At 39.6% G+C, this 22545-nt stretch overlaps 1 protein-coding gene across 1 annotated transcript in view; it reads right to left on the bottom strand.

The window, feature by feature from the left end:
* Positions 1-22545, bottom strand: part of F9 (coagulation factor IX) — a 47220-nt gene that overhangs the window by 9634 nt on the left and 15041 nt on the right. Inside the window, exons 5-6 of the mRNA XM_049767506.1 lie at positions 17572-17700; positions 14184-14386 (exon numbers count right to left, since the gene is read on the bottom strand). Of these exons, the coding sequence (XP_049623463.1) occupies positions 14184-14386; positions 17572-17700 (332 nt within the window). The remainder of the gene's footprint in view (positions 1-14183; positions 14387-17571; positions 17701-22545) is intronic.

Genomic DNA, 22545 nt, shown 5'->3' with positions numbered 1-22545 from the left:
GATAAGGTTTTATCCAACCGCCATTGTTTCAGTTCAGTTGGCAGAAAAGTCCTTCAAGTCAACTGAGTCACAACCAGGTATTGGGAGGAAATAATCATTATTTCCATTCAAAACTGCCTGGCCTGAGCGACACTCACTGAATTGAGAAGGGGCCTTCTCAACCCGGGCCAGATTCTGTTTAATCTCAGCTTTACCCATAAGCTCACAATAAAAAAAAAACAAAACACTTTCCCTTGTTAGCCTTCAGCTCCTAAATGATGTTGGCCAATTTGGCAAGTCTAGTTCGTCTACACACTATTCATGATTCTAGAGGAAAGTAAACTTTGTAGCATTCTTCACCCAAATACTGGATTTCCAGACCCCCTTTTAGAAAGTGTTGGTATTTCAAACCACTTTTTTTGAGGGGTGAGCATTTGGCATCACCCCAGGTGCCTACGCCTTAATCCTAGTTCTGCCTTGAGGTTGCTACATGCAAAGCAAATACGCTATCCATGGTTTTATATCTTTGGCCCTTCAAAACATGTATTTTAAAAGGACATGAATAAATAGTATTTCCCGATTCATAGACTTACTATCTCAATCAGCTGCAGCTTGTTTTTTCTTGTTGCCCTGTGCCTAGCAGATGTGGTGTCTGCTGTCCAATGAGATATTTCCTCTGCAGATGAGTTTCTTTGTGGTGGGGCTAGTTCAAACATCTCAAACCAGGGGGAAAGTCAGATTTGTTTCATTGCCAGTTTTCCTGAAGTCTGAAAGTAATTTTGGGGGTACAAGGAATGACTAGTGAAGGCCCCCTGCTTGGTAAGCATATGATCATGAGTTCAAGTTTCTGGTGCTCCACAAGAGCTGATCACTTATTAGCTTTGTTGTTTGAGCCTGGGAGCACAACAACCATGCTTTCTGGGATTTCCCCCAGCCATGCAAGTGATTTCCACCACACTGCAAGGTGAGGGTGAGTACCACAAAAGAGATGCAACCCCAATTTCCCCAGTACCAGCACAGTAATGAGAAAGGCATGCAGGCAATATTGCCAGGATAAGCAGCCCCCTGCAAACATATGTATGAATACTGCAGTGACTCTTAATGGGCACCGTCATGGTACCTTTTATCCCTCAACTCAGTGTCATTCACAGAGCAGCTTGGGCACTAGCATTGAAACTGACAGTGCAAACCTAAATGAGTACTGTAGCCAATTATGTGAGCATCATTTACTTGGCTTGTGACTGCCTCAGCGTCATACTGTTTCATCACCAAATTTTTTTTCTTTTTTCTTTTGGTTTTTGGGCCACACCCAGCGTTGCACAGGGGTTATTCCTGGCTGTCTGCTCAGAAATAGCTCCTGGCAGGCACGGGGACCATATGGGACACCGGAATTCGAACCAACCACCTTTGGTCCTGGATCGGCTGCTTGCAAGGCAAACGCTGCTGTGCTATCTCTCCGGGCCCACAAAAAATGTTTAAGTTTTACATAAAATATGGGAGACTTTTGTCCACTCAGCATGGCTTGTACATTTGAAAGAAAGTAGCCTTTCCTAAGATATTGGGCAGACATGCAGGGAGATTAAGTTTTCTGACAAGGAAGGAAATGATGCAGAAGTATGGCAGGGTATTATATATATAGCTTAGACAGCAGCTCTGGTCTTCACTTTAAAAAAAGATGTTTTATTTTGTACGTGGGAGTCATTCATCTTTGCTATGATCTATTGAATAGAAGAGGTTTGCACATGCTTATGCACACTTGTGCTTGAGAAATTAAACATTATTAAAATGATATTAGCTTTGCTTCCTTAAAAAAAGACGAACTAAGTTTTCAAGGAGGACATGCACAAATCAGAAATGTACATTTATCTATTCATCCATCCTCACTGCAACCCTCCTTTTTGGGCAAAAGAAAAAATATTTGCTAGAGTTACTAGAATGTCTTTTGAGCAAAGACTTTGGTTGTTAAAACATTGGAGAGCATCTGGCTTCTAGTGTGTGGGTGGATAACAGAGATTCTGTGACTACTATGAGGAGACTCTTCAACTTCCTCCGCCCTTTCTTAAAGAGATTGTCTCACTGTATTTATCATTTCCTTTCTGAATGGCAAGAGAATGAGGCTAAAGCTACAAGGAAACAATATGGAATCCAAAAAACATAGGTGCTGGCATTATTTTTATAAAATTGTGTCTTTTTTTAAAGAAAATTTATCTTAATATAAAACACCCCCAGGTTTCACGCAAAGCACCACTCTTTGCTCCAACAGTCCAAAGAAGATAATAATTACAAAGTATGATCTTTTGTTCTAATGGATCTAACCCCTGGATATTGAAAAGCTAAATGAATAAAAATGCACAAGAACACAAACAGAATTAAAGATAATTAGACAGATGGATGCTAAGTAAAATGGAAGCTCATTTGATTGGGTGGTCTCTAGGATTATTTAAAAAGAGGTTGATAGAGAAGGTCAGCTTAGGAGGAGTTGTGAGGAAATAAAAGATATGGATGGGGTCAGGAAGGAACATGGTAGATAGAGCTTTGACAGGCTGCCTAAGAAATGGTTTTGTGGTGAATAGGAACATACAGAGTTCTTGTGTTGGCTATAAGACTTAGTCTAACAATAGTGTTAAAAGAAAAACAAGGTTAAAAAAATAAAATATAAACCAGAAAGTCTGGGTTTAATGGCTTACCACCCTTTAGTTTAGGTTTCAACAGTATCTGTGTCAATCTCCAGTGCCTGTTAGATGAGAAAATTACAGGAAACCTGAAGAATACTGATTATATAAAGAACTGATCTCAGAAAATTCCAGTGGTAGTCGTACTGTGAAGCCTGGAGCAAATGGGACTCCATTTTGTCAGCCTAAATTTAGGTTTTTATTTAAGGCTAACAAGGTTAATTTCCATTTAAGGCTAAGTTTCTAGCCCAACAATAATGACACAGACCCCAAGGATGATAAATCACAATATACCATCCACAACAATAATGTTGCAAATCCCAAGGTCCTATAAATCACAATATACCACCCTAGATATCTAGCCATAAGAGGACATGATGAAAAACCCTAGAAACACCCTAGACAATATCCAACCAACTTAATGATTAAGACTTTCTGCTTCTAGCCCTATATAACCTGGCTTGTGACCCCTCGGTGGGGTTGCCTGTCTGGGAGATGGCCCTGACCAGTTAGTAGCTTTTTATTAGACAGAATAAAGCTTTGCTTCGCTTTATTTCAATTGTGTAGTCTCATCCTTTGACTCTAAACTCTAACATTTGGAGTCTAATCCGAAATGAAACAACAAAGTCCAGGTCACCAATGTAGCTACCAAGGTCTTCTGGATATTCTGAGACCTCCTCAAGGCAGATAAAGTCCTAAAGAATACTGAGCTATGGGTATGGCTTGAGGAGAAAAACTGGATGCAGAATTGTACCTGGATGGAAGTAGTATGGGGGCACTCCACTTCTCCCTAGAGTTGTGGAAAGAGCCATGGGGTTTGCAGCAGGAGCTGCAGAGTTTGGAGGAGTTCTAGGGGACTACCATTGACCCATTATCCCGGAGAGGATCAAGGGTTGTGGCAAGAGCTTCGAGGTTTGAGTGGGGCACAGGCTGCAGCCAAAATCCCCTCATCTGTTTTGGGTACCTAGTGTGTTGTCATTCTCTCTCCATCTTTGTGTCCTCTTGGTCTGTACAATGAGTCAGGAGAACTCTAAGGAAAACCCCTTTGGGGTTGGTGAAATTTGGTTTGAGCTCAGCAAAATTGTATTGTGCTGTATTCCATTCTTTTGGTTGAATTTGTGTCTGTCTTTGTTGTACAGTTTAGTCTTGAACATATCCCAGAAGCGAGGGGAAGGGAGCAAGAAAAAAATGAAGGGAAGAAATCCCAAGCAACTGGGGATATCACTCACCATGCTGCCTTTCCAAGAGATCCCCTCCCCAAGGGATAAACACCAGTCTACTCCCCTTCTTCTCTTCCTATGCATGCTGCAAGTCTGTGTGTCCATCTTTGGGAATGTATTCAGTGGGAGAGCCTGGGCAGTCTGGGCTGGATGGAGCTAGCAGTGGACAAGGGCCAAGGGCAGAGGCACCAGCCTAGATTCTTCCAATGGTGAGAGTTAGCTGGAGAAGAGCAGGAAATAAGAAGTCAGATGCTGATGAAAGCAGCAAAAGTTTCTCCGGATGGTAAAAAAGAATTATTAATACATTGGGCATTGAGAGACTTTGGAAACTCAGACCTGAATGAGTTAAAATCCTCTGGAGAAAAAATTAAAGAAATTTTAAGTGAAAATGCCCAATGCTATCTTATCATTAGTTACTCGGGAATTCCTCAGCTTTGAGCATTTATTTAGTCTTTGTTAAGGAGTCATCTACAAATAACAGACTATCCAAAAGGAAAAAAAATGGCCATTTTAAAACTCAAGCCATGTGGGCTACAAAGAACAACGTTTTTTTTAATTTTTAATTCCTCCATTTCATGGCGTTTTCTAAGAATGAAGAATTAGGTGGAAAATGTTGCAAATTATTGATTGACTTTTTCAGACTATATTGTTAATTAGCCTGCCCAATCCAAGGGAATGCATAATATTGTTAAAGTAACTCAATTTTATGTTATTTATTTTTGGGTTTTTGGGCCACACCCATTTGACAATCAGGGATGATTCCTGGCTATGCGCTCAGAAATCGCTCCTGGTTTGGAGGGATCATATGGGATGCTGGAGGATCAAACCGTGGTCTGTCCTAGGCTAGCGCTTACAAGAAAGATGCATTACATCTAGTGCCATCGTGCAGGCCCCAATTTTATGTTAATTTTGTCATCAGCTATCAAACTTAATGTTGGCCATAAGATAGTTTTAAGTGTGAAAATATCAATGTATGATGATAATCTTAGTAAGTCCTATCTAAACATAATGGTACTTGATTGCCAATATCCAAATGATGGGTAATCTGTAGAACTGATTTAAAGGCCTTTAATAAGTAACATAAAGGACAATTTGGTTCTGTTAGGTGTACACATGTATGGCAGTTTGTTTTCAAGTTGAAAGAGGGCAGGTTCAAGTTTCTCTCCTATAGCAGCAGCACAGGTTTAGGAGGAGGATACAAGAAAAGGCTAGAAAAGAAAGACATCAGAGAAAAGAGCCAGAAACAGCCCTGTCCAGTGCTCTCAGCTGAGTGCATGCAGCAGCCAGTTCACCCAGTTGGAGGAAGAAGAGGTCTAAGGCCACCTCCGGCTTAACCTGCTGACCTGACCTTCATATCTTTACATTGGGCAAGCCTGGGTAACCCTAACTTTACTGGGAACGTGTTAATACCTTTATTGATAAGCGATCTAATCTGTCCTACACCAACTACCACAAATTCTCTGTAAATAATGAGGTGACCCAAATGAAAATTTTCCAGTCTTTTTTTATATTTTATTTAAATACCTTGATTACATACATGACTGTCTTTGGGTTTCAGTCATGTGAAGAACACCACCCATCACCAGCTCAACGTTCCCATCACCAATGTCCCAAATCTCCCTCCATCCCCCCCGCCCCCCGCCTAGACTCTAGAGAGCTTTCCATTTCCCTCACACATTCTCATTATTAGGACAGTTCAAAATGTATTTATTTTTCTAAATAACTCATCACTCTTTGTGGTGAGCATCCTGAGGTGAGCTGTAACTTCCAGCTCTTTTCTCTTTTGTGTCTGAAAATTATTATTGCAAGAATGACTTTCATTTTTCTTAAAACACATAGATGAGTGAGACCATTCTGCTTTTTCCTATCTCTGACAAATTTCACTCTGCTTTTTCCTCTCTCTCTGACATATTTCACTCAGCATAATAGATTCCGTGTACATCCATGTATAGGAAAATTGAATGACTTCATCTCTCCTGACAGCTGCATAATATTCCATTGTGTATATGTACCACAGTTTCTTTAGCCATTCGTCTGTTGAAGGGCATCTGGGTTGTTTCCAGTCTTGCTATGGTAAATAGTGCTGTAATGAATATGGATGTAAGGAAGGGGTTTTTGTACTGTATTTTTGTGTTCCTAGGGCATATTCCTAGGAGTGGTATAGCTGGATCATATGGGAGCTCGATTTCCAGTTTTTGAAGGAATCTCCATATTGCTTTCCATAAAGGTTGAACTAGATGACATTCCCACCAGCAGTGAAAAAGATTTCCTTTCTCTCCACATCCCCGCCAACACTGTTTGTTCTCATTCTTTGTGATGTGTGCCATTCTCTGTGGTGTGAGGTGGTACCTCATATTTGTTTTGATTTGCATCTCCCTGATGATTAATGATGTGGAGCATTCTGTCATGCGTCTTTTGGCCATTTGTATTTCTTCTTTGTCAAAGTGTCTGTCCATTTCTTCTCCCAAATTTTTGATGGGATTAGATTTTTTTTCTTGTAAATTTCTGTCAGTGCCTTGTATATTTTGGAGATTAGCCCCTTATCTGATGGATATTGGGTGAATAGTTTCTCCCACTCAGTAAGTGGCTCTTGTATCCTGAGCGCTATTTCCTTTGAGGTGCAGAAGCTTCTCAGCTTAATATATTCCCATCTGTTAATCTCTGCTTTCACTTGCTTGGAGAGTGCAGTTTCCTCTTTGAATATGCCTGTAGTCTCAATGTCCTGGAGTGTTTTGCCTATTTGTTGTTCTATATATCTTATGGTTTCGGGTCTGATATCAAGGTATTTAATCCATTTCAATTTTACCTTCGTACATGATGTTAGCTGGGGGTCTAAGTTCAATTTTTTGCAAGTGACTAGCCAGTTGTGCCAACACCACTTGTTGAAGAGGCTTTCTTTGCTCCATTTAGGATTTCTTGCTCTGTTATCAAAAATTAGGTGATTGTACGTCTGGGGAACATTCTCTGAGTATTCAAGCCTATTTCACTGATCTGAGGGCCTGGCCTTATTCCAATTCCATGCTGTTTTGATAACTATTGCTTTGTTTTTTTTTTCTTTTTTTTTTAATTTTTATTTTTTTATTTAAACACCTTGATTACATACATGATTGTTTTTGGGTTTCAGTCATGTAAAGAACACCACCCATCACCAGTGCAACATTCCCATCACCAATGTCCAAGTCTCCCTCCTACCCACCCAACCCCCGCCTGTACTCTAAACAGGCTCTCCATTTCCCTTATACATTCTCATTATAAGGAAAATTCAAAATGTAGTTATTTCTCTAACTAAACTCATCACTCTTTGTGGTGAGCTTCCTATGGTGAGCTGGAACATCCAGCTCTTTTCACTTTTGTGTCTGGAAATTATTATTGCAAGAATGTCTTTCATTTCTCTTAAAACCCATAGATGAGTGAGACCATTCTGCGTTTTTCTCTCTCTCTCTGACTTATTTCACTCAGCATAATAGATTCCGTATACATCCATGTATAGGAAAATTTCATGACTTCATCTCTCCTGACAGCTGCATAATATTCCATTGTGTATATGTACCACAGTTTCTTTAGCCATTCATCTGTTGAAGGGCATCTTGGTTGTTTCCAGAGTCTTGCTATGGTAAATAGTGCTGCAATGAATATAGGTGTAAGGAAGGGGTTTTTGTACTGTATTTTTGTGTTCCTAGGGTATATTCCTAGGAGTGGTATAGCTGGATCATATGGGAGCTCGATTTCCAGTTTTTGAAGGAATCTCCATATCGCTTTCCATAAAGGTTGAACTAGACGGCATTCCCACCAGCAGTGGATAAGAGTTCCTTTCTCTCCACATCCCCGCCAACACTGTTTGTTCTCATTCTTTGTGATGTGTGCCATTCTCTGTGGTGTGAGGTGGTATCTCATCGTTGTTTTGATTTGCATCTCCCTGATGATTAGTGATGTGGAGCATTTTTTCATGTGTCTCTTGGCCATTTGTATTTCTTCTTTGTCAAAGTGTCTGTTCATTTCTTCTCCCCATTTTTTGATGGGATTAGATGTTTTTTTCTTGTAAAGTTCTGTCAGTGCCTTGTATATTTTGGAGATTAGCCCCTTATCTGATGGGTATTGGGTGAATAGCTATAAATTTTCCTCTCAGTACTGCTTTGTCTGTGTCCCATAAGTTCTGATAGTTTGTATCTTTATTATCATTTGTTTCCAGGAACCTTTTGATTTCCTCCTTGATTTCATCTCGGACCCACTGGTTATTCAATATGAGGCTATTTAACTTCCAGGTGTTAATTTTTTTTCTTCTGTGTCCCTTTGGAATTCACAAATAATTTCATATAAAATGTCCATCTTTGTCCCTTACAATCTTCCTGAGTATAAAGTTTGCATTATCTGATATTAGTATGGCCACTCCAGCTTTTTTATGGGTGTTATTTGCTTAGATAATTTCCTCCAGTTTTTTATTTTGAGTCTCTGTTTGTTCTGACTATTCAGATACATTTCTTGTAGGCAGCAGAATGTGGGATTGAGTTTTTTGATCCATTTAGCCACTCTGTGTCTCTTAACTGGTGCATTTAGTCAATTGACGTGAGAGAAAGAATTGTCCTGGGATTTAATGCCATCTTTATATCGAAATTTTGTGTGCCTTTTTGTTAGTCTTGTCTTAAATTAGGTCTTTCGGTTTTTCTCTTAAGACTGGTTTTGAGTCTGTAAAGTTTCTGAGCTGTTTTTTGTCTGTGAAACCATGTATTCTTCTGTCAAACTGGAAGGTGAGTTTTGCTGGGTACAATATTCTAGGTGAAGCATTCATTTCATTCAGTCTTGTCACAATATCCCACCACTGCTTTCTGGCATTGAGTGTTTCTGGTGACAGGTCTGCTGTAAATCTTAAGGATGCTCCCTTGAATGTAATTTCCCCTTTCGATCTTGCTGTTTTCAGAATTCTGTATCTATCTGTGGGATTCGTCATTGTGACTAGGATGTGTCTTGGGTTATTTATTCTGGGGTCTCTTTTGGTTGGTACTCTTCGAGCATTCAGGATTTGATCCCATATATTCTCTAGCTCTGGAAGTTTCTCTTTAATGATGTTCTTGACCATTGATTCTTCCTGGAAATTTTCTTCCTGGGTCTCTGGGACTCCATTGATTCTTAAGTTGTGTCTGTTGAGCTTATCAGAGACTTCTATTTTCATCTGTTCCCATTCTTTGACTAATTTTTCCATTGTCTGTTCATTTGCTTTAAGTTTTTTCCCAGTCTCTCCCACTGTATGGAATTGTTATTTATCTCATCTTCCACAGCACCAATTCTATTCTCAGCTTCTGATACCCTGTCCCAGAGCTTATCCATTTTGTCATTCACTTCGTTTACTGAACTTTTCAGGCCTGTTAGTTGACATGTTATTTCATTTTGGAGTTTTGTGATTTCTGTCTTCATATTTCTTGGTTCTTATTAGTGTTTTGTTCAACTCAATCCATGGTTTCTTTGAGTTCTTTGAGCATCTTCCATATTGCTTGTCTAAAGTCCTTATCTAAGAGGTTGAGTAGTTGGTTGGTCATTATCTGGTCATCAGAATTGTTATCTTCATTCTCTATCCCTGATGCTGGCCTGCATTCTTTCCCCATTGTCACACTTGAATTGTGGGTTTTTCTACGTGCTGTGGTGGTATTCTTTGGCTAAATAATGTACACAGCCACACTCCTCTGGCTCCGCCTTTTCTGGGTGGGTCAACTTGCCTTCAAGGGAGGGAAGTCCTCCGTGGATGAAGCCTCACACAGGATCAAATCTATGGCTGCTTTGCTATGCAGCCGTGCTCTTCTGGAGCCTCTTTTAGGCCCACTCCCAAGATGTTCAAGCGAGAGGACAGGAGACAGACACACACAAGCAGAACTCACAATTTTTCACAGTTGGGCCCCACTGGGCAGGTGTAGTTTCATAGATTTTCCCAGCTTGACGTCACAAACAGGGGACATGGCTTCTGCAAAGTACTACTTATAGCCGGTTTTCACTTTATGAAGCAGTTCCTTGGCGTTCCCGCCCTGGAATAAGCCTCTGGGAGAGCGAGTTTTCTGGAGCCTCTTTTCTGCCCACTCCCAAGAGGTTCAAGTGAGAGGACAGGAGACAGACACGCACAGGCAGCACTCACAATTTTTCACAGTCAGGCCCCACTGGGCAGGCGTAGTTTCGTAGATTTTCCCAGCCTAAATTTTCCAGTCTTGTTGGATTTACCCAAAGGAACAATTCAAGTTTATTCAGCTATTTGGAAAATTTCAAGGTGAAGGTGGAGAAAAAAATATTTTTTGTAACTGACTGAATTAAATGTACTCTAGTGGATTTACTAGTTGTAAATGTAGATTGGTCATGAAGGAATATAAAACTGTACAAGCTAGCAGAAGTCAAACATTTTCCAGGAAGATCTTAGGCTGACTAGGACAGTAGTAAAAGTAACTCAGAGCCAAGTTTTATGTGTTGTTACTGAACCTAGCGGGAGTCTTGGGCCTCCTCTCTAGACAACACCTACATAACTCCAGTGGAAGACTGGGTAGTGTCACCTCACACAGATGCCTAGATGCTAGGGAACATGTATATCACTATGATGCTTTGGTTTCTGATGCTTAACTTTTGTGTCACCATCCCAGAAGGAGCATCTACTGCTCTGTCTTCCCAAGGATAGAGAAGACCATTTTTGCTTAGAGCCTGATCATTTAAATTATATTTCTCTGTCTAATCATCTGATCTTTTTTTAGATGTTGATAACCCTGAACCTCCATTAAGAATTAAGGTATCATAATATTATACCCCTTTTTATTGATAGAGCCTACAGTCATTTGCCATCCTGAAGAAGTTACAAAAGATGGACCTTCACCCACACTCCCTTTAATGACCTCTAAGGTGGTAAAATCTCTAGGTAAAATGTGAAACAGGAAGGTCAGCAGGAAAGCTGCCCAGGTAATAAAGGCAAGAGGGGCCTTGAGAACTCAATTAGCTAAGACCATTGGCATCATTGGGAAATTACACTGTATCTGTTTATCTCAGAAGTCGTGGCTAGTGGAAAGAATGAAGCAAATACTAACATTTCAAGAGGCTGTGTGGTGGAAGGAAAGAAGGAACAAAGCTTGTGGCTTGCCTGGTAATGTTAAGGGTAACTTAACAGTAGGTGTGAGAAGCATTTCTGTTGGTCCCAGTGCAAGGAGGGCAAAAAACCTCACAGCCAGTCTCTCCAGGCAACTGGATTCTAGGGTTCTATGTTATTGTCCTCTTCACTTGAACAGATGCTAAAGTTGCAGGATTGAAAAAGAATTCAGGAATCACCTTGATCCTCGATGTGGGCAGTCACCTGCCTAGACAAGATGGACCCCTGCACATTCAGCTGACTCAGCTCCCAGAACCAGGGCAGAATGTGGATGGTCCTGATGCTCCTGCTGATGGTGGTGACCACAGGACCCCTGGCTGGAATGAACACCCTCATTTTACTTGGGCCTATCCTAACAGTAGACGGAGGTTTTTTGTTTTTGTTTTTGTTTTCATTTTTGGGCCACACCCGGATTTGCTCAGGGGTTACTCCTGGCTGTCTGCTCAGAAATAGCTCCTGGCAGGCACGGTGGACCATATGGGACACTGGGATTCGAACCAACCACCTTTGGTCCTGGATCGGCTGCTTGCAAGGCACTGTGCTATCTCTCCGGGCCCTAGACGGAGGTTTTGTGGCTCAAACTCTCATCCTGATGATACTTCTCTTAAAATTCGACTTATAAAATTTGGGGTTTCTGATAATGCTCCACTGATTTCCTCACCTGTTTAATTCAGTCTTGAATAAGTACAATTAAGATGATTGTGCTAAGTTTCCCAGCATGTGCTAATAAATAGGGATGGGGATAGAGAGACCTCAAGGAGAGTCAAAGATTTTACTCAGATCCAGGAGATGAGAAGGGAATGTAAGCCTGGAGCAGATGAAACTGCATTTTCTCAACCTAAAATCAAGATTCCATTTCAGGCTAACAAGGCTAAGTTCCAATGTAAGGGCTAAGCTTCTAGCCAAACAATACTGACGTAGATCCAAAGGCCCTATAAACCACAATCTACAACCCTATTAATAATGATGCAGACCCCAAGGTCTAGAATCACCCTAGACAACAGCCAACTAACTTAAAGATGAAGACTTCCTGCTTGTGACCCTTGGTTAGGGTCACCTCTCTGAGAATTGGCCCTGATCAATCAGTTTGTAGCTTGTTGGTAGATGGAATAAAGCTTTGTTTTGCTTTCTTTCAGTTGTGTGGTCTCATACTTCGACTCTGCACTGTAAAAATACTAGGAAACGGGGCCAGAGAGATAGCATTGGAGTTAAGGTGTTTGCCTGGCATGCAGAAGGACGGTGGTTCAAATTCCAACATCTCATATGGTTCCTTGAGCCTGCCAGGAGTGATTTCTGAGTGTAGAGCCAGGAGTAACCCCTGAGTGCTGCTGGGTGTGACCCAAAAACCAAAAAAAAAAAAATACAAGGGAACTTTTACTGGAATCTGGCTTAAACTTCTAGCCAAACAATACTGACGTAGATCCAAAGGCCCTATAAACCACAATCTACAACCCTACTAATAATGATGCAGACCCCAAGGCCCAATAAACCATAATAGCAGATCACAAAGCTCTATGAACCACAATCTACTACCCCCAACAATAATGATGCAGACCCTGAGGCCCTATAAATCACAATATACCACCCTAGATATCTAGCCATAAAAACATGATGAAATACTCTAGAATCACCCTAGACAACAGCCAACTAACTTAAAGATGAAGACTTCCTGCTTGTGACCCTTGGTTAGGGTCACCTCTCTGAGAATTGGCCCTGATCAATCAGTTTGTAGCTTGTTGGTAGATGGAATAAAGCTTTGTTTTGCTTTCTTTCAGTTGTGTGGTCTCATACTTCGACTCTGCACTGTAAAAATACTAGGAAACGGGGCCAGAGAGATAGCATTGGAGTTAAGGTGTTTGCCTGGCATGCAGAAGGACGGTGGTTCAAATTCCAACATCTCATATGGTTCCTTGAGCCTGCCAGGAGTGATTTCTGAGTGTAGAGCCAGGAGTAACCCCTGAGTGCTGCCGGGTGTGACCCAAAAACCAAAAAAAAAAAAAAAATACAAGGGAACTTTTACTGGAATCTGGCTTAAACTATTACCTGTTTAATGACAAAATGTCTTGAAACATTTGGCTTCTGATGGCAAAAGTTCATGCCTTGATAAAGAAAATATTTTTGAATGAATTCTTTATTAAATTACTCCAAAACGACATATTGTGACCAGTATGATATTTGATGTTAAACTAAACTATCATAAGCCCTGTCCAATTGACAGTGATAGAAACACTGTCATAATTGTGATGTCTAGTACAATACCCACATCTGGATACTCTGCACATGAAATTTGGCAGGTCTTATTAAGAACATTAACTTTTATTTTTATATAGTGGGAGATCATTTAGATGTCAGTAGCCACATATGACTAGTCATTTTCTTAGTGGATAACCATAGCAGCCTGATTCCTTGTGTCAAGGACCTAATCCACTCTGGTAAAGTGACACAGACTTTATCTGTAAACTCAGTTATAGCCAGGTCAAGTAACAGCTGAAATTTTGCCACCAGTTAAACTCTTGGTTCTTATCTCAACAAGGCATATAGGTGATTCTCACACAGAATACCTGCAAATTACACTTGGAAAAGTGTATGGTAAGGTACTATGACTCTACAACTAGGTGTTTGGAAGCAAATTCAGGTTTGTTTCTTTGGACCAATGGGTTTCAGATGTGTCAGGACATTTCATGAGCATGCTAGGACACAGATTACTGTCCCTTATTCATGAATAGGAAATTCCAATCCAAAAGATCTAAAGGCCAGAATAAATATTTGTATAATAAGTACCTAGGACACCCTGATGCCATCAAATCTTACCTTATATTCTGGATCCTATAACCAATTCTGGCTTTAATTCTTAATAATTCTTTCAAAAAATTCAGTTTCCACTGGAATTAGAGATTTTATTCTTATAATTCTCTCAAGAACTGACATTGTAATAGTATCATGAAGCTCAATAATTTTGACCCTCTTCCAGCCCAGTGCCAGCAATGCTTGGAATCCTGCTATTTTCCTCATGTCAGACTTTCCTTGACCTCTGATAGTTGTTAAACTTTCATCAACTGCCCATCCATGGGGGCACTGCCATATTTCTTAGTGCTGAAACGTGCCCAAATTCTCCCAACCAGATTGAGTGTTTTAGCTTCAGCTTCCCACCAGGTTTGATTCTTGCCCACTGAATTCCAGTTTTAACATACCATCTGTACAGAGTACCTGCCAAGGAAATTGACCTGGTAGGGCGCTTTCTCCACCAACAACTCTAGTGTAGTCACTATATGGCAGGCTTTCTGTGACATTATCCGACGTTCCTTCATAGTCCGTAGAATTATCATAGTCCATATTGGAAAAGAAATCAAAAGTTCTGGTAAGCTTCCTAGAAGTTTCAGGAACAGAAACTCTCCCACATGGAAATGGCACTGGAAAACATATTTAAAAAAATTTAATATTCCACCAGCCCTCCTTAGCAAACAGAGAAAATATCATAAAAATTGGAAATCGGGTTCATTCCTGTCACTGCTGAGAAGCAGGTCCATCAATATTTTAAAAATCTAATCAATGGCTATAGCCTCAAATGAAAAGGTTAATCGCATTATTTTCATGGAACGTTTTCAAACCCTCCATGAAGAAAACATTTAGCTCCAGAATCTATCATCTTTACAGAAATAAAATAGGTGTTCCAGAAATCAAATCTGATAAGAATTTTATAAAGTTGAATCACTCGATTTCAGTTTTCTAACTAAGCTGGCTTGCTTTCAAGTACTGTCTCTGAATGTCAGGGCAATGATCGATGCCATGTAGCTTTAACTTCAGGCAACTCAGAGACATTTGTCTGTTAAGAGGATTTCTTTTGTAGTCTACGATGCCTTCTATGTTCCAACCTGGACTTTAGGGATTTCTTAGGGAATTACTGTGATTTAATTACCTGGATATCAAGTGTCAACTAAATAAATTATTAATAGGGTTATCACAGTCACAGGCACTTGGAAAATGGTCACCAATCACTTTGGGTGGTTTTATTTTCTAAAGAAATCATCTGCTAATTTGTTGGGAACAACCAGAATGAAAATTAATAGTCAAGCAAAGAAACCTCACATTTCATTTTCATTTCTCACTTTCATTCTTGCACCATTCCTTATAACAGACATTTCTATAGCAACCAGCTGCAGCAGAGTGTCATGAAGATGACATGTGGTTGGGGAAAACAGGAAATTAGTTCAAAATACTTATGTATAAATATAAATAATCAACAATGACTAGGGAGAAGGAACTATTACTATTGAAAGACAGAAAAATCTTATTTTAGGTTGGCCTACTTATTTAACTAAAGCTAAGGCTAGATTCCAATGTAATGCTTAATCTTTGGAGGTGCTTCTTAGATACTTGTTTTCCCTTTCATAGCACAGAAGACCTTAGCTATCTTCTACAATGCAGTTAGGTTTTGAAGGTACCTATATATGTATATATATATATAGATGTACATGCATATATGCATACATTTATATTATCCTCCCAAGATAGACTAGCTTTGAAGTCTCCATAGAAATAACCAACTAGGACAGCAGATAAGCTCTTGAAACATTAGAGACTTTTCTTTTCAGTTACAGCATTTATAGTCTTGGCTTCTGGTCCTTTTAAAAAGAATTCCTCTGCTAGGTACATTGGTGAGATTGCTATCGAACACAGTTGCAGAGGAATGTCTCATGATTTAATACAACCATTTAGTAAATGACTTTGGAATGCAAAAAGTGTTTAGTTTGCTTCAAAAGACCCCTCACTTATCAAATATAATTGATTCTAAGAGGTCTGCTTTAGGGCCTGGAGAGATAGCACAGCGGTGTTTGACTTGCAAGCAGCCGATCCAGGACCAAAGGTGGTTGGTTCGAATCCCGGTGTCCCATATGATCCCCCGTGCCTGCCAGGAGCTATTTCTGAGCAGACAGCCAGGAGGAGTAACCCCTGAGCACCGCCGGGTGTGGCCCAAACCGCCCCCCCCAAAAAAAGAAGTTTGCTTTAATAAAAAAAAACAAACACAAGTTTCTACTGATTTCCCTTACGGAGAAGAAGAAAGTGAGGGTATAGTAGAAATGTTCTGGATACTGGCAGTCAACTGTGGACCAAACAACATAGTTTTCTTGCCAGGAAAACATGGCTTGGCGATATGGAGATTCCTCCAAAAACTTGAAATCGAGCTCCCATATGATCCAGCTATACCACTCCTAGGAATATACCCTAGGAACACAAAAATACAATACAAAAAACCCTTCCTTACACCTATATTCATTGCAGCACTATTTACCATAGCAAGACTTTGGAAACAACCAAGATGCCCTTCAACAGACGAATGGCTAAAGAAACTGTGGTACATATACACAATGGAATATTATGCAGCTGTCAGGAGAGATGAAGTCATGAAATTTTCCTATACATAGATGTACACGGAATCTATTATGCTGAGTGAAATAAGTCAGAGAGAGAGAGAGAGAGAGAGAGAGAGAGAGAGAGAGAGAGAGAAACGCAGAATGGTCTCACTCATCTATGGGTTTTAAGAAAAATGAAAGACACCCTTGTAATAATAATTTTCAGACACAAAAGAGAAAAGAGCTGGAAGTTCCAGCTCACCACAGGAAGCTCACCACAAAGAGTGATGAGTTTAGTTAGAGAAATAACTACATTTTGAACTTTCCTAATAATGAAAATGTATGAGGGAAATGGAGAGCCTGTTTAGAGTACAGGCGGGGGTCGGGTGGGGAGGAGGGAGACTTGGGACATTGGTGATGGGAATGTTGCACTGGTGATGGGTGGTGCTCTTTACATGACTGAAACCCAAACACAATCATGTATGTAATCAAGGTGTTTAAATAAAAAAAGTAATATATGAAAAATAAAAAAAAGAAAAGAAAACATGGCTTGGTCCATTGCAGTGTAGATGAAATCTGTTGATCACCTGCATAGCTTAAAGGGTGTCATAACAATTTACATCCCCAATATGCAAACTCAAAGTGAGACTCGAGGAAGGGAGATAACTTTGAAAAGGTAAACCACACTCAGACATGATCAGGCTTAAGATTTGCCTCCTTATACTTGAAGCATATTATTTGCTTGTGTATCCTTTGTGGTTTAGAACCACATTAATTTAGAACCTATTAATTTGATTTGGTGAGTAACAAATATGTATAAACAAGTGATAAATTAGGGAGTGGGAACTTCACTGCTTAGGTTGGAGGTAGGGACTGGAAACTTTGCTAAGGAGATAAATGTATTACCTTAATAAAATTCTCCAAAATTAAAAACAAAGTTTATGTAAATTACACAAGTAAATTGTTTTGATAGAAAGGGCAGAGAAAAAAAATGTAAAACAAATACACAAAAGAATTTATACCAGATAATTACAGAATTTCTACTCCATCGTTGATGCAGTATAGATACAGGGTTTGTTCAATCTGTGAATCTTTTACATAATTTCAAATGGAAACAAATGTGAGGATTAAAATTATGTAGTCTAGTGAAAATTCTGAAGGTTTATTTGTAAACTATCTTTGATAGTTCATTTACATTTGTAAACTATCTTTGAGCTTTAAAATAATTAGATTTAGATTTTGACCTGCTGGTACACAGGACTTTCCATCTTCTGCAAGTTGGTATCCTGTCGTACAGGAGCAATTCACCTTGCTCGGGGTGCTCTTTTTACAAAACTGCTTGCACTTGCCGTTCTTAATGCTGCATGATTCATCTGAAAGCAAGCAAAAAAAAAAAAAAACCCAGAATATTTAACAGGAATTTATGTAAAGTACAAGAAACTACTAACTCGGGATAGGTGAGACATAAACTGGGAGTATTCGTGGAGAGAAACTTGGGAGCCTTGAGCCAAGAGTAGAAAGGAAGGTAAAATAGATATTGCAAAGTGTAAACAATGGCCCAGTTTCACAGCTTCATGACTAATCTTGCTACAGATACAAGCCAAGCTGTTGACATTCACAAATACATAGGTCTCTGGGTTGAAATGTTTGGGACACCCTCAGGAGCGGAGTCCGGCCTGATTGAAGCCTCAGAAACCACAATCATACTCCATAGTTGCTGCCATGCAATGGCCCAAATTCATGCTTCATGACTACTCTCTACAGACACACTAAGCTAACAAAACTTCCAGGTACCCTGGTTTTAGGCTGAAAACTCTGGGGTTTTCTTGGCGTGGGGTTGGGCAGCCTCTGCCTAACCCTTTAGTTACTGGAATTCCCAGCAGTCACACACACATCCTACAGCTGCCTCCATTGTAAACAATGACCGAGCTTCACACAGTTTTGCTACTAATCCTGGAAGAGATACAAGTCCAGCTGATGAAACTCACAGGTATCCAGGTCTCAAAGCTGAAAACTCTGGGATCCCCTTAGGAGGGGTCAGGCCAATAATTATTCCAATTCTACTGGTTTTGGAGCTCCGGGAGCATTCAACCATACATGTGGCTGCACATTATCTCCATGTTCTGCTATACTGATAGTCCAGTGGGAGCACATCAAATTAGGTGGAAAAGTAGCATAGATGTGAACTAAGCTCCATAAACAAAAACAATAACACAGGAAACTCAACTAGAAACTTTAGTGGCTCCATTGTGAGATATAACTATTCTCATAAATGTTCTTTTACTGTACGATTTTTGATAAATTTACTTACCATTTTGTTGTAATAAAATAAAATAACTTACTTTGTGCCTTTGAAAAGAGTGGATAGAGAACGTGGGATAGTGGTGGAGAAAAGGTCACATTGGTGTTGGAACTAGTGTTGGAAAAATGAATGTCCAAAACAAATGTAGAATGAACAGTTTTGTAAACCACGGTGTTAAATAAAGTTAAAAAAAAGAATTCTGTTGGAGACAGAGCAATAGCACAGTGGGTAGTGTGTTTGTCTTGCACATGGCCAACCCAGGTTCTATCCCAGGAACCCTAGATGGTCTCCCGAGCCTGCCAGGAGTGATTTTTTTTTAGGGAAGAGCCAGGAGTATTACCTGCATCCTGCTGGATATGCCCCCCAAACAACAACAACAATACTGTAAAAGATAGTAAATATAAGAAAAAAAGTCAAAATAAAAGTCAAGATAGTAATGCACGAGGTGGAGTGGCAGTGCAGCTGTATGGTGTTTGCTTTGCACGTGGCTGACCTAGGATGAACCAAGGTTCGATCCCCCGGTGTCCCATGTGATCCCCCAAGCCAGGAGCGATTTCTGACCCCAGAGTCAGGAGTAACCCCTGAGCATTACTGGGTGTGGTTCAAAAACAAAAAACAAACAAAAATATAGTAATGCAGAAATATTTTGGATTTGACATGAAAGTAAAGGTTTGAAAAACCAATCTTCATTTAATCATAGAAAAAATTAAAACTGTTTATCAAAACAAAATATTTTCAGAAGTTCAACATTTTAGTGTGAATTTTCATAGTGAATACAGCAAACCAAACTCTATATAAATCAACATGTAGGACACTGTTAACATCCCAGTTTTCTTGATCATTTCAAATTACTAATTCATTTCTCTTTTCAGAGTACCCTACTCTGACGTCTAAAAATGACACAGCTCTGCAGGTTCATATAAAAACTAACAATATGCATTCTTCTGATATTTCTTTTATAACATTTTGTCTGTGAGGTTCATTTATGCTGTTTTTTTATTTTTCTTTTATTTTTTTCTATTCTTTTGCTCTTGGGGTTACACCTGGCTGCACTAAGGGATTACTCCTGGCTCTGTGCTCAGAAATAGCTCCTGGCAGGCTTCAGTTACCATATGGGATGTTGGGGATCGAACCTGGGTTAGTTGTGTGCAAGATAAATGCCCTATCCATTGTGCTTTTAGTCTGGCCCCATCCATGTTGTTTTGGATGAGTAATTTTTATATATTATGTAGTGTTCCAGTCTATTAATTAAGAATATTACATAATGTTATCAAATTTTAAATAGTTGTTATTTCATAAATATTATGAAATATTAAATCATATTAGTGAATACTTTGTTTTACTGGAGATGAATATTTGACTTGACTTTTTGAGTTCTTATGCCCCACACAGCTGTAAACAGCCCTGCACAGTTACATTTTTTGGATATATATGCATGCATAATTACTAAATATATACTTATAACTACAGTTACTGGATCACATGCTTAGGTTTAGTAACTACTGCCAAATTTTTTTTTTTTTTGGTTTTTTGGGCCGCACCCGGTAACGCTCAGGGGTTACTCCTGGCTATGTGCTCAGAAGTTGCTCCTGGCTTGGGGGACCATATGGGACACCGGGGGATCCAACCGCGGTCCGTCCAAGGCTAGTGCAGGCAAGGCAGGCACCTTACCTTTAGCGCCACCGCCCGGCCCCATCTACTGCCAAATTTTTAAGGGAACTGTACAGATTCAAATTCCTGCCACCAAGTGTATACATATTCTACTTATTGGATATTTGTATTTCAGATAGATAAATTTTTCCTCCTCTTTGAATTCCTTTTACCATAAACAACATAAATTGCTAGATAAAAGTTTATAATCTCAATATATCCAGTTTACCCAAGCACATTTGAAGCTGGGCAAGGTAGGCATGTGTCAGCACAAAAGAATAAACTAGGGCCCTCTAAGATAGTTAAATACCGAAGACATTATACATCAATAGTGATAAGCATTCCATTGGCCCTGATTTTCTTTACACTCATATAAAATCTCCCTTAGTATCATAAAATATCTTTCTGGGGCCAGATAGATGGCATGGAGATAAGGCGTTTGCCTTGCATACAGAAGGACGGTGGTTAGAATCCCGGCATCCCATGTAGTCCCCCGAGCTTGCCAGGAGCAATGTCTGAGTGTAGAGCCAGGAGTAACCCCTGAGCTGCCGGGTGTGACACAAAAACCAAAAAAATATATCTTTCTTTGTCTCATAATATCTCTTTTTTGGTCTCAGATTCCATTATGCTTGATATAAAGGTTACTTTGTCAGTATCTTTTCATAACTTTAACTACGAACGTTTTACATCCTTTTAATTCAGGAGAAATGAAAAATTACCTCCTAAAATTTTATTTAAGTTACCTTGATTTCTTTTGTCACTAGACCACAATTAGATTTTTAACTGAGGACTGAAAATTGTCAGTCACCTTAATTTGCATTCACTGTGGGCTCCTGGCCATTTGACATACTCCTGCCAGTTTGTTCTATATGCGCTAATGACTGTGCTCCTGCATTGTTTCTCCTGTGAAATTTCAATCACAGGAAGGTCCATGGTTCAGAGCTTGCTAGTTTTGAGTTGAAGCTGAGGCTGGATGCCCTATGACTGAGTGGCCCAGCATGTACCATGTAGAGAAGCATGCCAGTAAACACTTCTTGGGTTGAACTTTTGACTGCTGGAGACCAAATTCTAATGGACACATCATTTCACATCTTTGTCCCCAGAAGCTGGGCAAACAGTTGGAAGGGAAGGAGCAATCAGTTGTTGAGAACTCATTCACCTTCTCATTAGCTCTCCTTTTCTCCATGTTTCACTCCCTTATCCTAACTCTTTCCTCCTACAATTGAGCCTTAAATAATAAGATTCTGTCAGAGATCCTTATTTTTTTCCCAAAGAAACTCAGGTTGATAGAGTGACTGTACCATGTGATATGCTGTGAGTTTTCTTAAGCAATGGACCTACATCTTTGAATTTTACATTATACCAATACCAGCAGAAAATGATGGCTTCAGTTCATACTCCTTAATTGGCTCTTTTTAGAACCAGGAGGAGAAGGAGTTAAATCTGCTTTTGTGAGGTCGATGAAAGACCCAGATTGAGCTTTAATTTTTGCTGCTAACAATTCACTAAGTGCATGGTCCAAGATAGATTCAACTTGGTCATTTTGATTAATTCATTTCCTAGAGACTTTTCTTCCCAAGAATGGTAATGGCAGCCCCATACTCTTTTCATGTCTCATGTTGTTATAAAACCACATTTTGTTTAGATAAATCAAATGTGTTTTATAGAAACTATTCTGCCAATATAAAATGGAGGTCTGTGGTAGGTACAGCCTAATCTGGTCCAGCACATGTATAAGTTAAGCAGTAGATAAACTCTTATGGGTTTTCTCATTTCTGATCCTATTTCCTTGATGGAGTAACTATGCCTTTCTATTGTTTTCTTCATTTGTCATTTGCTCTTTGATGTTTCTGTCAATCACTGATTTAGTTTGTCTATTCCACTGGAAATATTGTTGCCCAGTCATTAGATGTTTCTCTTTAGATAGGGTGTCAAGCCCTGGAAACAGAATCATTAGTACAAGCAATCACAGCTGAGAGATACCTTATCTAGGATCTAGGGGGAAGTCTTCTGAGTCACCTTCCTGAGCCATTAATGGAGCAGAGATCCTAGATGCAATAACTGTGTAGCAACTCATTGTTCCCCTCTCTGTCTCTGTCTCAATACCTAGGAGTGCAGAGTCTGTCAGAGTACCTACTTTCCTAATGTCCTCCACATTAACAGCGATATTTCTGTCTCCTCCTGCCACCTGGAGAAGTTATTACCTTCTGCTTTTATTTTCTTTGATTTTGTCAAATATGTAAAAACCCAAGCTCAGACACAAAAA

Source organism: Suncus etruscus, chromosome X (assembly GCF_024139225.1).
Source record: "Suncus etruscus isolate mSunEtr1 chromosome X, mSunEtr1.pri.cur, whole genome shotgun sequence".
NCBI lineage: Eukaryota > Metazoa > Chordata > Mammalia > Eulipotyphla > Soricidae > Suncus > Suncus etruscus.
This window is presented reverse-complemented; position numbering and strand designations above follow the sequence as displayed.